Source organism: Rhinoraja longicauda, chromosome 17 (genome assembly GCF_053455715.1).
Source record: "Rhinoraja longicauda isolate Sanriku21f chromosome 17, sRhiLon1.1, whole genome shotgun sequence".
Taxonomy (NCBI): domain Eukaryota; kingdom Metazoa; phylum Chordata; class Chondrichthyes; order Rajiformes; family Arhynchobatidae; genus Rhinoraja; species Rhinoraja longicauda.
The window spans coordinates 5,599,196-5,616,166 of record NC_135969.1 but is presented as its reverse complement, the minus strand read 5'-3'; the positions used below and the strand labels follow the sequence as shown (position 1 = coordinate 5,616,166).

The 16,971-nt window shown below is 39.8% G+C and overlaps 1 protein-coding gene across 5 annotated transcripts in view; it reads left to right on the top strand.

Moving 5' to 3' along the window:
* slc6a1b (solute carrier family 6 member 1b) overlaps window positions 1-16,971 on the top strand; it is a 75,070-nt gene that overhangs the window by 41,397 nt on the left and 16,702 nt on the right. For all 5 annotated transcript variants that reach the window (XM_078413994.1, XM_078413996.1, XM_078413992.1 and 2 more), the window contains exons 11-12: window positions 3,368-3,499; window positions 11,190-11,292. In XM_078413994.1, the coding sequence (XP_078270120.1) occupies window positions 3,368-3,499; window positions 11,190-11,292 (235 nt within the window). The remainder of the gene's footprint in view (window positions 1-3,367; window positions 3,500-11,189; window positions 11,293-16,971) is intronic.

Here is a 16,971-nt window from a genome sequence, read left to right as displayed (position 1 = left end):
CACCATATGCACATCTGTTAGTGGTAGTATTTAAAATTTAATGCAAATAATATATAAAATTTGTCCAATGTAAATGGACATATTAAAAATGCAATTGAAATGAAAGGGAATTTTAAACTCTCCAGTGTGTAGAACATTTTGTTTTGCACCGTAACAAAGACGCTTTAATGCAGCACAAAATTACAACGTTTTACAGTTACAGAACAGATAGGTTTAGCAATAGATGTGTTCTGCCACTTTTAATCTAGCACCATAAATTTAATAGTTGAGCGGCAGAAAATAAAACCCTTCAAGAATGCCTTTATTGATTGCATCTGACAGGTGTAGACACATTGAACCCCTGCCTCAGTTGTGCATCAGTACTGAACAGCATTCTGTTGCTAAGGGTAACACTGCTGAATAGCCCGCGACTGTAAAGTATGTAATTTTGTGTTGCGTTGAAATGTGAGCCGGTTATCTTTCTTGAGGCATAATACCAAGACACTCACGGTGCGCCACCGTGGGCGGCACGGTGGCACAGCGGTAGGGTTGCTGCCTTACAGCGAATGCAGCGCCGGAGACTCAGGTTCGATCCTGACTGCGGGCGCCGTCTGTACGGAGTTTGTACGTTCTCCCCGTGACCTGCGTGGGTTTTCTCCGAGATCTTCGGTTTCCTCCTACACTCCAAAGACGTACAGGTTTGTAGGTTAATTGGCCGGGCAAATGTAAAAATTGTCCCTAGTGGGGGTAGGATAGTGTTAGTGTGCGGGTAATCGCTGGGCGGCGCGGACCCGGTGGGCCGAAGGGCCTGTTTCTGCGCTGTATCTCTAAATCTAAAAATCTAAACACACTGTAAATGTTTGAAGTCCGATTCATTTATTTAAACATTTAAGAAACGCTCAACTATAGTAAATAAATTTTAACATTATCACTATTACATTTTAAATCTTATCAATAACAGAAATGTACAATCCCAGTTATAGCCATATCCAAAAAGTCTTGCCATGCTAGAAATTAATAACTGAGTTTTTAAAAAAAAATCACATTTACTGGATAAAATCAATGCTCTGTATGTCAACAGTAGTCCAAGTTAGGTTACATATGACAAAGTGACAAATTATTCTCTTCTCAATTTAGGCTTACATTGAAGGCTGCAGTATATAACAGTCTAAATAAACTCCAGCTCACTCTGTATGTTGAGGGATTTACTTTGAGCTAACACTTGACAGCAAATGTAACAGTCTGGTGAGCATTTAATGTCAAAAGTGACCGAGACAGGGAATTTAAACTTTTTTTCATTATTTAATATTTGCACAAAAGGAGATCTAAAGGCACACTGCCCGGGACAGGTTACAATGCAACTACAATTTGACAAAATAGACTTTATTTTCACATGTTGCTGAAGCTATTTATTTTCACATATTGCTGATGCTATCTAACCTGACCTGTTCAATGGTCGATTCCTTTGCCTACTGCCCACGTGCTCATTGTGTAATGGACAAGTGAGATGTAACTTCACACTCACCACTTTACCCACACGCACGCACAAACACACACGCGCACACGCGCACACACACACACACACACACACAAACACAGTTGTGTTTATAGGAGGAGGAGTTTAGTGGTCTAGATAAATTCAGCCAGCCAAAAGGACTAATCATCGTAAGTCAGCGGGAAAGAATGTATGTCACCAATTTGATTGAGTTTTGGAAGGGGGATCACCAAGAGTATTGATGATGGCATTATGGTAGATGTTATTGACGTGGACTTTAGCAAAGACTTTGACACGATACTGCGTGGAAGGTTGATCTGGAAGGTTAGTTCAGATAGGATCCAGGGTGGTCTAGCCAATTGGCTACAACATTGTCTTGTAGACAGGGTCAGAGGGTGGCGGTAGAGGGTTGTTTTTCAAACTGGAGGCATGTAATGAGTGTCACTGTTGTTCGTTATTTACATTCATGATTTGGACCTAAATATGGGTTGCATAGATAATAAATGTGCGGATGACACTCAGATTAGTGATATGCTGAAGAATTACAACCGGATGATTACCAACTGGGCTATGGGCCACAGCAATGGAAATGGAGTTTAATTCAGATACATGTCAGGCATTGAATTTTGTTAGGACAAACCAGAGCATGGCTTACACAATAAATAGCTGGGTCCTGGGGAGTGTTGTAATATAGAGAGTCATTGGGGTACATAATTCCACAAACTGGGCGACACAGATAGACAGGGTGGTTAAGAAGGCATTTGACGCGTTTCCCTTCAATATACGTGTACTGAGTACAGGAGTTGGGACATCATTTTACAGCTGTGCAAGACATTGGTAAGGTCACATTGGGAATTATGTGTACAAATTGGTCATTCTGTTATAGAAAGGATGTCATTAAACTAGAATGGGCGCAACAAAGATTTAGGAAGTTGTTATCAGAGCTGGAGAGTTTGAATTATAAGGATAGTCTGGGCCTTTTCTCCTTGGAGCATAAGAGGCTGAGGAGTGACCTTATCGCGGTTTATAAAATCATGAGGCGCATTGGTATGATGTATAGCCACAGTTTTTTTTTTGCCAAGGCAGAAGAGACTAAAACTAGAAGGGATAGGTTTAAGGTGAGAGGGGAACAATTTAAAACAGGGACACTTGTTTCACACAGAGGGTGGTGCGTATTTGGAATATGCACAAAGGAAGTACAGTGGCAATATTTAAAGGACACTTGGCAGATACGTGGAAAGGAAAGGTTTGGAGGCACCTGGGCCCGTCACTGGCAAGTGGGACTAACTCAGTTCAGCAACTTCGTTGGCATGGATGAGTTAGTCCAAAGGACCTTTTTCCATAGCTCTATGATTCTGTGAGACACCTTTGAACACTTCCTATCTACATGCAGTTCCAGAGAATTGAATTTCCAGAAGTTATGAAACCCAAGGGAGGTTTTTAAAGGTATGGAGTTGAATTACATATATTAAGGTGAAAGTATTTTACAGAGAACTTCCCACGATATATAAATTCCATTTGCTCGTATATTTCTAAAATCACAACATACCCTTATTTCTGACTAATCTCCAAATACAGTTACAATTATACTGGTTTGATAATAGTAAATGTCTACATTCGTACATTTTGTTTTTAACTCTATACACTAATAAGAAGTATAAATAAGCTATTAAAATGCAATAAAGTGTAAAGGCTGGAAATCCAATCTAAAAACAGGGAATGCTGGAATTACCCAACAGGTGAGGAATCCCTGGAGGAAGAAAGTGTTTCAGATTATTGATCTTCCATCAGAACACCTCCCTGTTAAATTAGATATTGTTGTTTGCAAGAAATAATTATCAAAAATAAAGACAAATAAACTTACGTTCATGCGAATTGTTGCTTAATTTTCAGTTTTGCACGGTGGAAGGTTTCATAACTGCCCTGGTGGATGAGTTTCCCAGATTGTTACGAGGAAGAAGAGAAATCTTCATTGCCGTGGTCTGCGTTATTTCTTACTTGATAGGCTTATCAAACATAACCCAGGTAAATTTTACATGATCAATCTCGATGAAACTATATGAAATCTTTTGACGCAAGTTGATTTCTACCTGAAAAAGTGACAGATACACTTTAATATTTAGCGACTTGTAATGTAACATGATTTATCTATGTTTATCTGAGTTTTTTGAGGAGGTGATAAAGATGAACAAACAGAGTAGAACAGCCTATGTGGGTATTAATAAGGTCCCTCATGTTAGGCTCATGTCCAGAAGATTAAGATGCATGGGATTCATGGTGACCTGGTAGTTTGGATTCAGAACTGGGTAGCCCCAGAAGGGAGTGGGTGGAGGTGGAAGTTTGTCATTCTAGTTGGAGGTCTTTAATCAGTAGGATTCTGCAGGGATCAGTGCTGGAACCTTTGTTGTTTGTGATCACTTGGATGAAAGTATATGTGAGTTGGTTAGTAAGTTTGCAGACGACACCAAAATTTGTGGAGTTGCGGGTAGCAAAGAAGACTGTCAAGGATATAGATATGTTACAGATATGGGCGGAGAAATGGCAAATTGAGTTCCATCCGAGCAAGGGTGAGGTGCTGCACTTTGGGAAAGTACAGAGTTAATGACAGGACCCTAACAGCGTTGATGTACTTAGGGATCTTGGATTCCAAGTCCATAACTCCCTGAGAGTAGTAACCCAAGTAGATAGAGTGGTAAAGAAGATGAATGGTATGCTTGTCTTCATTGGTCAGGCCATTGAGTACAAGAATGAGGAAGGCATGCTGCAGTTTTACATTTCTTTGGTTCGGCGGCATTTTGAGTATTGTTTGCAGTTCTGGTCGCGCCATTACACGAATGATGTGGAAGGTTTGGAGAGGGTGCAGAAGAGATTGCAGAACAGATGCTGCCTGGATTAGAGGTATCAGCTATGAGGAGAGATCAGATAGCCTTGGAATGTTTTCTCCGAAGTGTCAGAGGCTGAAGGGAGAACTGATAGAAGTTTATAAAATTATGTGGGGGCAGGCAGTCAGTACCTTTTCTCCAAGGTGGAAATGTCAAATACAAGGTGACATAGCTGGAAGGGGAGAGGGGGAAACTTTAAAAGAGATGTGCGGGACATGTTTTTTTACACAGAGAGTGACGGGTGACTAAAATACACTGCAAGGAGTGGCGATGGAAGCAAATTCAATGGTGGCATCTAAGGGCCCTTTAGATAGAGGGCATTCCATGAATACGCAAGGAATGGAGGGATGCCGATCATATGCGAACAGTAGGGATTACTTTAATTTGGCATCATATTTGGCACAGATATCGTAAGCTAAAAGCCGCATCGTTGTGCCGTGCTACTCCATGTTCTATAACCTTTGATATAATCTGGGATATGATGGAACCAATGCTAAGTGTCCAGTGTTAATTCAGCAGAGGCCATTTAAAATGGCACCAGGCTACTCCTGGCCACTTTTGTTATATAAATTGAGATTTCATGAAGTATATGGATACTCCAACTGCAATTTTCTTTGCAATTTAGATGTACAGAGTCTCTTGCCCAGAGTAGGTGAATCGAGGACCAGAGGACATAGGTTTAAGGTGGGGAGGAAAATATTTAATAGGAATCTGAGGGGTGACATTTTCACACAAAGGGTGGTGGATGTATGGAACAAACTGCAAGAGGTGGTAGTTAAGGCTGGGACTATGCCAACATTTAAGAAACAGTTAGTGGATACAGTACGTGGATAGGACAGGTTTGGAGGGAGATGGACCAAATGCTGGCAGGTGGGACTAGTGTAGCTGGTACATGTTGACCGGTGTGGGCAAGTTGGGCTGAAGGGCCTGTTTCCATGCTGTATCACTCTATGACTCCAGGACTCTAAGTTTGACAACGTGCACCATGCATTTCTGGGCAGGATTATGGAAAGTCCTCAGACCCTATTATCTTAATGCCATTCAACTTTTTTGTCCTGATTAAATTTATGCTAGACAGATGCAAATAGATGCCAAGCCACAGTATAATATAGATCTCATGGCAGCAATAAAAAGGCACACTACCACCAACCACACACTATGTCCTAAATGTTAAAAACCACGACATTTTGAAACCAGAAATATTCATGTTTAAAGAAGTGTGTTTAATTTAAATGGTTTCTTATTATCCGCAATCAGACATATTTTACATAATACGCAACTCTCTATGTAGCAACGATTATTCCATAATTGACCTCAGGAACCTTATTTGAAGCAGTTAATCAAAGGGGGTTTAAAGAGTTTTACCTTTAAACAAAGCATGGCTTCACCTTTCCCGGTGTCACTTTAGAACAATGTAGCATCTACCTTGCCTGAAACTTGTTTGACCATCCCAAGAGATATTTCAAATTTCAATAGAATTGAAGAGTTAAACAAAAACAAATCACAATTCTCAACTTTATTACCAAAATTGTGTTTTTTCACGCTTTAAAAAAAACATTGCTCTCCTTGAACAATCTATTGAATAAACACAATTTTCCATTCCTTGCCCTTCAATATTGCAGGAGTCTGATGAGAAAATCATGAGTCTTTGGCATACAATACTTCAGCTGATTAATATCCACAACAAGAAGTCACTGATTGTCCTGTCCAATATGAAATGAACAGCTGAGCTCACTGTTTAGATTGTTAATACTGAATATGTTATAAAAAATGTTATTTCTATTATTTTAATTTTTGCAATCTTAATTTTTTTTTTAAATCAATTACTTGTTAAATATTCCTTACAGAATTTAGGATTATTTTAAAATTTATGGCCAGATCTTTAAACTAACTGTTAGCCAATCTAGAAACTTTGTTAATTCCCTTCACATGAGGATTCTATTTGCAGTGAGCTTGTATTTTCTAATGGCTACATAAATTGGCAACAGTAATTGTGCTGGAAGTGCAATCTCATCTGCGGAACTGGAAAGTTCTGTTGAGGACAATTTTCTCAAGTTAACCTTGAGGTATCAATATTATTCCTGTACACTAAAAAATGTATCAGGTAGCTTTTAATAATGTGGAATAAAACTGCATTGCTTAGTGTAGATTTCCTGCAATTTGGGAGATAACAAGATACAAAAACAAGATATTTAAATGTTGAACTAAAAGCCATTGTATGTAACAAACTGCATTACGTGTCGAGTAGATACGATATGATACAATCAAACTTTATTTTTCCCAAGAGGAAAATTGGTCACTTTAAGTTAGTATTGGGAATATATAGAATCACACGCCCTGATTTATTTTCTCTCTATTTGCACTTAAACAGCAGCAAAATGTGCTGCTGTGAATTCGCTGCATCTCATCTTTTCCCTTTAGTTAGATCGGGAAACATTCTTAATAAATTGAAAATCACTAACTATACATGAAGTGTGCAGGAAGGAACTGCAGATGCTGGTTTAAATCGAAGATAGACACAAAACACTGGAGTAACTCAGCGGGTCAGGCAGCATCTCTGGAGAAAAGGAATGGGTGGCCTTTCGGGTGAAGAAGGGTCTTGACCCGAAACGTCACCCATTCCTTTTCTCCAGAGATGCCGTCTGACCGGCTGAGTTACTCCAGCTTTTTGTGTCTATTAACTATATGTGAACACCAATTCAACTTAAGGTCAGGAAAATGAGTGGTTCTTTTTCCCCACGCATTTTGTTATGAGATGTTTAATGTCATTGCGGTTTGTTGTCTTATTCTTCTACCTACTCTCCGCAGTATCTGTTTCAACCTAAAAAATGACTAATGTAATAATAAGGAACTGCAGAACTGGCTTGGTTCATCCCTGCTGTTAATTTTAACTCTTATACTTAAACTCTAAGTACCATTGTGGAAAAGGCTGAATTTGACCTTTTCTGAGATGTTCAATAAACTATGATGAGGAACTGATTAGCATCTTGATGAGGAATCCAAACCGATTGGCATCTCCATCGCCTCCAAGAACAAAGTCAGTTCTTGTATTGTTCCAAGTCCCCAGCTGTGCTAAACCAACTGATTTATATAGACCTAACAGCATTCTGAGTGACTAAAAGTACTTACCATTTCATCTATTATGCTCCAACGGAAGCACTGAAATGATTTTTTGATTTTCCTAAATCGAATTTTTAAACTCTATTCGATTCTGATTTGGGGCACTTGCAAGTTTAGCAGGTGTTTCAGGTACAAAATATAACATGCTGGAGTAACTCAACGGGACAGGCACATCTCTGGAGGGAAGGAATGGGTGACGTTTCGGGTGCAGATCCTTCTTCAGTCTCAAGAACAGTCTTGACCTGAAACGTCACCCATTTCTTCTCTCCAGAGTTGCTGCATGGCACGCTGAATTACTCCAGCATTTTGTGTTTATCTTTGGTGTAAACCAGCATCAGCAGTTTTTTTTCATACACAAAATATAACATTATGGAGCTATAATAATCTGCAGCTGTAATAATTTAGTTTCAGCAGGTGAGGTTTATAGTTGGAGAGGATTGTGAGATTGTTTAAATGAGTTTACCAATCAAAAAAATTTCAAATTTCTTTTTGCATAACCTACAAATGTTTTCCTTGTGGACATTTGTTGTCAGATTTCACTGCAATCAAAGCCATGCAGTGGTAGCTCTCAGCCATATTTAACCTGGCTATTTTTAAAACACGTGCACAATATATCAAAACGGGTCCGTCACACGTTCTGACTGAAGTCAAGTAAATGTTCCAAACCTGTTTGTACAAGTTGATACACAGAGCATGCATTTAGCCTGACGGGTTTGCTCTGATTTCCCTCTCCACATGAGGCAGTTATTTTCATCCAATTTACTCATTTGTTTCTCCTTTCTTTTTACGCTTTCATTTATTAAGCAATTGTCTAATTCCTGTTTCACACAAGTAATTGATTTTACTTCAACGAATCCTTGTGGCACTAACAGTCTTTCAATTCATTTCATCATTAGCTTAAATAGGTTTTGCATTGTCACTGCTTACCTTCAATGTGAACAGTGATTGCAATTTATTATCTCTTGCTCCTCAGAGCTCTAATTTTGAGCAGGTCTTATTTCGACTTCCTAGATGCAGTGAACTGAATCACTAATCCAGTTTGAAGAAGGGTCCCAATCCAAAATGTTGTCTGCCCATTCCTTCCACAGATGCTAAGTGCTAGAGCAACTCAGTGGGTCAGGCCACATCTCTGGAGAACATGGATAGGTGACGTTTGGGGTCGGGACCCTCTTCAGACCCTTCTTCAGTCCTACCCGAAACGTCACCTATCCATGTCTCCATAGATGCTGCCTGACGTGCTGAGTTACTCTAGCACTTTGTGTTTTCCCCTCAAGATTCCAGCATCTGCAGTTCCTTGACTTCCCCGAACCTCTTGTTATTCTCCTTATGGCCCTTGCAGTCACACACCAACTAACACTAATTTGAACTTTTTTTCTATTATTTCTACATCCTTCCTATATCTACGTGTTAGAAATCTCTCTTAGTACTCCAACTGCGGCCTAAGATTTGTGGAATCTTAACGTTGCCTCCTTCCTTTTGTATTTTGTATTCCTTCGTTTGTCCTTTCATGACTTTATCCCTTTATGCCATGCTGGCAATAAGTTCTTTCTGCCTATCCGGGGACCAGCAATCCTCTGGCAAATTTAAATCAGAATTTTCTATCTTTTCTCCTTTTAGCAATTCCTTGCTTTTAAAAAAAACTATCTCTAACACCTATCAGCCCATAATTACAGGTAAAATTATATTTCTGTTCGCATAATATTTTTTGCAGGTTAATGATATCAGCATATTTGATAGGTGTAGGAAAATATCTGCAGATGCTGGTACAAATTGAAGGTATCACAAAATGCTGGAGTAACTCAGCGGGTCAGGCAGCATCTCCATTCCTTCTCTCCAATAGTCAATAGTCGTTTATTTGTCACATACACATAAATGTGTAGTGAAATGAAACATTACCCGCAGTTGAACAATAAGACCAATAAGAATACTCCAGAGATGCTGCCTGACCCGCTGAGTTACTCCAGCATTTTGTGATGGCACAATTTGATATTGTACACTCAGTTAGAAACATAGAAAATAGGTGCAGGAGGAGGCCATTCGGCCCTTCGAACCAGCACCGCCATTCATTGTGATCATGGCTGATCGTCCCCAATCAATACCCTGTGCCTGCCTTCTCCCCATATCCCTTGATTCCACTAGCCCCTAGAGCTCTAACTCGCTTAGGGTAATTAGGGTAATTTCTAGCAGTCCTAACATAAAGCCTTTTCATTTCAAAATTGATTTCTATATTAAGCCTCGGACATTGATATGACTTCTGTCCTTGGTATTTGATATGTCAGCTTTTCATGTGGGTATACAACCAGGGTCAAACAACCCCTTCCCACTTTCAAAGAAGGCAGTGGAGGCCAATTCACTGGATGAATTTAAAAGAGAGTTAGATAGAGCTCTAGGGACTAGTGGAATCAAAGGATATGAGGAGAAGGCAGGCACGGGTTACTAATTGTGGATGATCAGCCATGATCACAATGAATGGCGGTGCTGGCTCAAAGATCCAAATGGCCTCCTCCTGCACCTATTTTCTATGTTTCTATGTTTCTATTGCACTATTCTATTCTATTCTATTCTATCTATTGCAGATTCTATCTATTGCATTATTTGCACAAAATATCAATTTATTAAATAAAAATAAAAATAAAAATAATAAATATATGTCAAAACAAAATTTTACCAAAACTGGTCAATGGTTTTTTCTGATATTTTTCTATATAAATGCCATTTATAGTTTTCAAGGGAGAGTTAGATTTTGCACCTAGGGCTAAGGGAATCAAGAGATATGGGGAAAAAGCAGTTGGGTACTGATTTTGGATGATCAGCCATGATCATTTTGAATGGCGGTGCTGTCTCAAAGGGCTGAATGGAAAACTCCTGCACCTATTTTCTATGTTTCTATGATATAATTTATCATATTCATATTAAAGAGACTAGTAACTAAATTAAGATTGGCAGCTTTTTAATGAAATGCATACTCAGTATAAAAATGTGTTAGATGCTAATTTAATATAGAAAATGTATAAAATGGCCTGATTATCAATCTGAAGAAGGGACTCTACCCGAAACATCACCCATTCCTTCTCTCCGGAGATGCTGCCTGTCCCGCTGAGTTACACCTGCATTTTATGTCCATCTTATGTATAAAATTGGTTCTAAATAGATTGATTCAGTACAGTCCTCTTACAGAGTTTCAAGAGGAGCTTGTTATAAAGATTCTGTCCTTGCTTAAACAAAATACTCATGAATTTTGGATGCTAGGGCTATTGGGAGTATGTTTCTGTTGGATTTTTCCCATGGAAGTGCAATGAAAATTAATAATCAGTGCGCTGGTTGTTATTAACAGTTTAGCAGCAGATAAGGGGGGGGGGGAACTCATATAAATGTCGGCATATCTGAACAAGTACACTCAAGCACTGATAATGGATACTTTAATGAAAGTGTAACTCATTTAACTAACAGAGGATCGAATGCCAATTGTAATTTCAGTTTTGTGATGTGGAAATTATGCACACACTGTAATCTTTCATTAATCTGATGGATCAGAATTAGTTCAGAATAACTGCCGTCAGACTTCTGAATCTGTTAATTATATGTAGGGTAACTACAGATTGAGCATACAGTTAGGATGTCTTTTGCAACCCATTAACCGATGCATGACTGAGAGATGTGGAAGAATTATGCATGAAACGTTGATGTCTAAGTGATGTATTTTTCTTTCCTAGGGTGGTCTGTATGTCTTTAAACTTTTTGACTACTACTCTGCTAGTGGAATGTCTTTGCTCTTTCTAGTTTTCTTTGAGACCATCTCAATATCGTGGTGCTATGGTAAGAATTTTTAACAGCAAATCTTTTCGTTGATTTTGCACCGTGAAACGTACCTGCTAAAAGTAGTTTGAATCTATATGAAAGGCACTGATGTCCTTTTTTCCTTCGATGTAACCATTACAAAGCCACAGTGGGTCATCTTGTTAAGCAGCTCAACCCCATTGCACAGCAGGGGAGAGAAGTAACGTTCATTTTACCCAATATCTGGATATCCGACCGCCTAATAATGGCTTTACTCATGTATATTCCACAAAGGGCACTACAACCTTTACAGAACCAAAATTTGCTCATGAAATTGGCTTTAATTCAGAATTGGAAATTACATTCAACCACATGCTAGATATTGCAGGTTGTAAGATCCCAGGTCTTCCGAGAAGGATAACATACTAGCACGTACAACCTTATGAGCTTTAGCAAGAAGTGTGCAAGTCTGCAGCATTCCACTGTTTCTGAGCAATTGTGGAGAACATGTATTATAAAGAAGTTATCATGGCTTACATTTACCAGATTATTGGAAGCAATACATTAAACGCTTTGAGAATTAAACCCTATTCCTACGCATATTTCATATTTATAAATGAAAGACAGAATGCATTTCTTATGTCTGTACCAGCAGAGTATATAAGACTATTGGTTAACAATGCTGATGGGGCATGTAAGCGTTTTGGCTGATATGGAGATTGTTCCATATGAAGGCACTGCAGAACAAAAATTGTAGCATGATACACTTTTCCCTTATCGCCACTGCCTTGATGTACCCTTTCTAAGAACACTTCTCATTAGCATGTTATCTAGTAAAATGGTCAGCACATGTAACAATGAGCGTTACGCAGGGCATTGTAAAGGCCAAGCAAATGAGCTGGTGTTCCCTTCAACAACCAAATTGGTCACAATACCACCGCAGGTCAGATAAAGGCTGTTCAGCTATTTATGGCCACAAAAGAAGCTGATTACCACTAAAATAGAAGGAAGGTTTAAATGGTCAATATGGAGAGTAACTATTCTGCATGATTTACACAAATGCGTGGTTATTAATGGTTATTAATGACATTAACTTCAATCATCACTTCCTCCAGGAATAGCAATGAAAAAACAGAAAAGCTATAGTTTTGCATGTTTCTGCTCTAACTAATGGCCAACTGTTCATTAGTCTTACTGTTCATCATAAAGCAGTCATTTTGTCCAGGCTTAATTAAATCAGATCATTCTTAAATATACCAGTGATTCTTTTTCTCAGATAGGTTTATTAAAGTAGGTTAAAGATGGTTTCCTCTTTACCACATTATTGTTTGGGAGGGTCTGAAGAAGGGTCTCAACCTGAAACGTCATCCATCCATGATTTCTAGAGATGCTGCCTGTCCCTAGGAGTAGGTGATTCAGAAAGAAAGTTCTGCGGTCAACGTAACAAAAACCAAAGAGACTGAGGTGATCAAATCTGATTTTGATAGACAAAGGGAATGTGCAGACTTCACGATTCTAGGTCGGGATGCATTAAACTTTGGAGTCTTGGCCGTTATTTTGTGCCTTATTGTTGCAAATGAAAATGTTCTTAAAGCAATCAACATCTGGGTGGCATGGTGGCGCAGCGGTGGAGTTGCTGCCTTACAGCCCCGGGGATCCGGGTTCGATCCTGACTACCGGTGCTGTCTGTACGGAGTTTGTACGTTCTCCCCCTGACCTGCATGGGTTTTCTCCGGAATCTTCGGTTTCCTCCCACATTCCAAAGACGTACAGGTTTGTAGGTTAATTGGCTTGGTATAAATGTGAAATTGGCCCTAGTGTGTGCAGGATAGTGTTAATGTGCGGGGATCACGGGTCGGTGCGGGCTCGGTGGGCCGTAGGGCCTGTTTACACACTGTATCGCTAAACTAAACTAAACTAAAATTTCACACTTCTTTCAAGCAATGATTTAACACTATTTGGAGATGGCACATTGAATGCTTGAACTGTGGCCATGGTAATGATTTGTTTTAATGTTATTTATCCTACACTAATCTCTTCATTAACTCAATTCAGTCATGTCCCCGTTCTGCTTCTGGAATGAGCTGAACCTCCACTGTGGAAGACAGTGATCATCTCAGATGTAATTAATTCATCTGATTATTGGCTATGCTCTGATCCTTCATGTCCCAACAGCGAAGCCATAGTTAAGCATTTAATTCACAAACAAATTAGTTTGTTCCATAGACTGTAGCAAAAAAATGGCAAGGCTGCCATTTACTACTGTTGCAACACAAATGGGAAGCAACGTTCAACAAAGCTACTTTCTGTTGATGGTATCATAGTATTAATCATTCAACTGAGGAAGAGTCTCCCTTGATGCAGAATTCCCTGAAGAAAATAAACAGATCAGACGATGTTACTCACGTCCATTCATGAACGCTTTGAAAATTAAAAAGCACTCTGCAAGAAGTCCAGAAATAATGGGAAATTATTATTAAATACATTTCTGATCAATAGTCAGGGTTAATTAGAGACGTATAAAAATTGCGTCTGTAAAAATGCACATCAGGCTCAAAAATGATTAGCTTAAATTTACTGTACACTAAAAAAATATTAAACATCAGTATCACACAGCAGATATCCATAAACAAAATGATGGACCAGATTCATTGCGACTTTTTTTCACTCGTATACTTTAGATTTTTTTAGATTTAGATTTAGAGATACAGCGCAGAAACAGGCCCTTCGGCCCACCGGGTCCGCGCCGCCCAGCGATCCCCGCACACTAACAATATCCTACACCCACTAGGGATAATTTTTTACATTTGCCCAGCCAATTAACCTACATACCTGTACGTCTTTGGAGTGATTTTGTATGCACCTGATCCATGATCCATGAAATGAAGTTTCATCGTAGAAGTCCCAAGAAGTATGTGCACATTTTCCTTTGCTGCTTTCCAATGCCATTCAATTATCAGTTCACGCGAAGCCTTCGAAGAGTCCTGTGATTTCCCTTCTCCAAGTTTGCATCGTTCACTTGGGCTCTGGGAGTGAAACATAGAAACATTGAAACATAGAAAATAGGTGCAGGAGTAGGCCATTCGGCCCTTCGCGGCAGTACTGCTACTCAATGCCCGGGAGGGGTGGCATATCAATGTCCCCAAGGGCTTTCACACTTGTGCCAATTGGAAACTTGCCAGAGTTCCAACTAGCATATCAATAGAATACCCTCCATTACCAAAAATATACCCATCCGAATTCCAAAATAAAAGAAGGTATCACAAAATGCTGGAGTAACTCTGCGGGTCAGGCAGCATCTCTGGAGAGAAGGAATGGGTGAGATCCTTCTTCAGACTGATGTCAGGGGGGGCAGGACAAAGAAAGGATGCAGTTGGGGTCAGGAAGATAGAGGGGGAACTGGGAAGGGGAGGGGACGAGAGAGACAGAGGAGCTATCTAAAGTTAGAGAAGTCAATGTTCATACCACTGGGCTGCAAGCTGCCCAAGCGAAATATGAGGTGCTGTTCCTCCAATTTGCGGTGGGCCTCACTATGGCACTGGAGGAGGCCCATGACAGAAAGGTCAGACTGGGAGTGGGAGGGGGAGTTAGTGCTGAGCCATCGGGAGATCAGGTTGGTTAAGGCGGACTGAGCCAAGGCCCAAAATAAAAGAAAGTAGAATGGAAGGGAGGGAGTGATGGATGAACAAGGGAGCCAGAGGGTACAGCTCTCTGGAATTCACAATGACGTTTTGCCTCTCTTCATTATTGAAGTAAATAAATAACTTCAGTTGGGTTACACACACATACCTGACATTATTTATTTACTTCAACCATTCAACTCAGGCTCTGAATAACAAAATGGGGCAACAGTAGTCATGTTGGAAGCAAAGGAAAGCGCATTTAGTGAGATCAAGGGGAAAGTGGAGACAAATCCCGGTGTTTGTGAACTAAAAACAGATGAGAAACCTGTCTGAAGATTTTTTAATGTGGGAAAGGATGGAAGCATAGCTTATACTACAAACTAATATGGTGGAACTCTACAAATCAGTGGAGAGCAGAAACATAGCGTTTGTTGGATTAGATTATAACATGGCCTCCCAACTCACCCCGTGTAAAACCCCAGGAAAACCACCGGTTAACCACCGAAAAAGATGGGAGCCACAAAAGGGCAGAACAAAACATATTTTCAAATGGCCTTCCACAGCAATAACACATTTGAGAGCAAAAATGACTCTTGGCCATAAATGCTTAGCTCTCTAATTCCAATCCAAAGTTATATGATAAAGAAGACCCCAATCAAAGATGGTTTTAAGACGATCAGCAAGATAAAGCTTGGAGCTTTAATATCATATCATATATATATACAGCGCGGAAACAGGCCTTTTCGGCCCACCAAGTCCGCGCCGCCCAGTGATCCCCGCACACTAACACGATTAACACTATCCTACACACTAGGGACAATTTTTACATTTACCCAGCCAATTTACCTACATACCTGTACGTCTTTGGAGTGTGGGAGGAAACCGAAGATCTCGGAGAAAACCCACGCAGGTCACGGGGAGAACGTACAAACTCCTTACAGTGCAGCACCCGTAGTCAGGATCGAACCTGAGTCTCCGGCGCTGCATTCGCTGTAAAGCAGCAACTCTACCGCTGCGCTACCTTGCCGCTAATACGGAGCTGCATTGGGATATTTTCCCTACTGTTCACTATACTGGCTGGCACTTTGGACCCAAAGTCACACAGAAAGGCAATGCAGATTTCAGAACTGTGTCGCGTAGTGCTCAATGAACAAGACAAAGGTGGTGCGAATAATGACGACACACGAAGAAGAACATTCTGACAGCAAATGCGAAGGAAAGATTCGATCGCTTTATTCTTCAGCCCATTTATTTCAAAAGATGCTGGGTGGCGCATCAAGTAATCAACGTGACATCTCGTCAAATCACTTGGACCAACAAGCAGACCTGTTTCGATTTATTGATCGACTGAACATTGCGAAATGCATAGGACGTAAAATCCATGGGACCTTCCACATGTGATGAACATTGATTACTACTGAAGCTTGAGCTGTACTACATGTTGCAACTTCTATGGTATTGATTTGATCAAAGGATTGATTTCAAATCTCTCACTGTTTGGATGCAAAGATCTCTGGATGCAAAACTGCCGTTTGTTTTTCAAAGTTTCCCAGAGGATGGAAATTAAGATTGCAATCTTAGATCAGTGCTCCTCTGTGTAATTTCACAGATGATTGATAAATGGATTATAAATTCCACAGAGGAAACTCTATGTTGAAATGCAAAGAATTTTAAATAATAGCCAAGCATGCGGAAATGCGTCTGCAACATTGCTGAGATGATTCATTATGCTTATGGTTTACCAAACAAATAGTTAAAGCAGGGGAAAGCCAGTGAAGACACCGACTTACTAATGTAAAAATGCTAAAGAGGAAATCATAAGCAGCATATCACAACATCTCAGAGCTAGTGATGTCTCCCCTCTTTCAGAATGGCAGCAGTGAGGCAGAATTCAAACAGATTCACAGCCTGTTAGATTTCATCAATCTCTCTGAGCAAGCTGGAATGCAAGGCTACATACTGGGCTTAAAAAAATCATTACTTTCACTACCTTGAATCCACTCTCTAGAATAGCTTCATTCTGAATCTAAACTCAGAAATAAATGAACTAAGTTCTCAGTTAAAACTAAAAATTATAACAACACAACAACAAAAG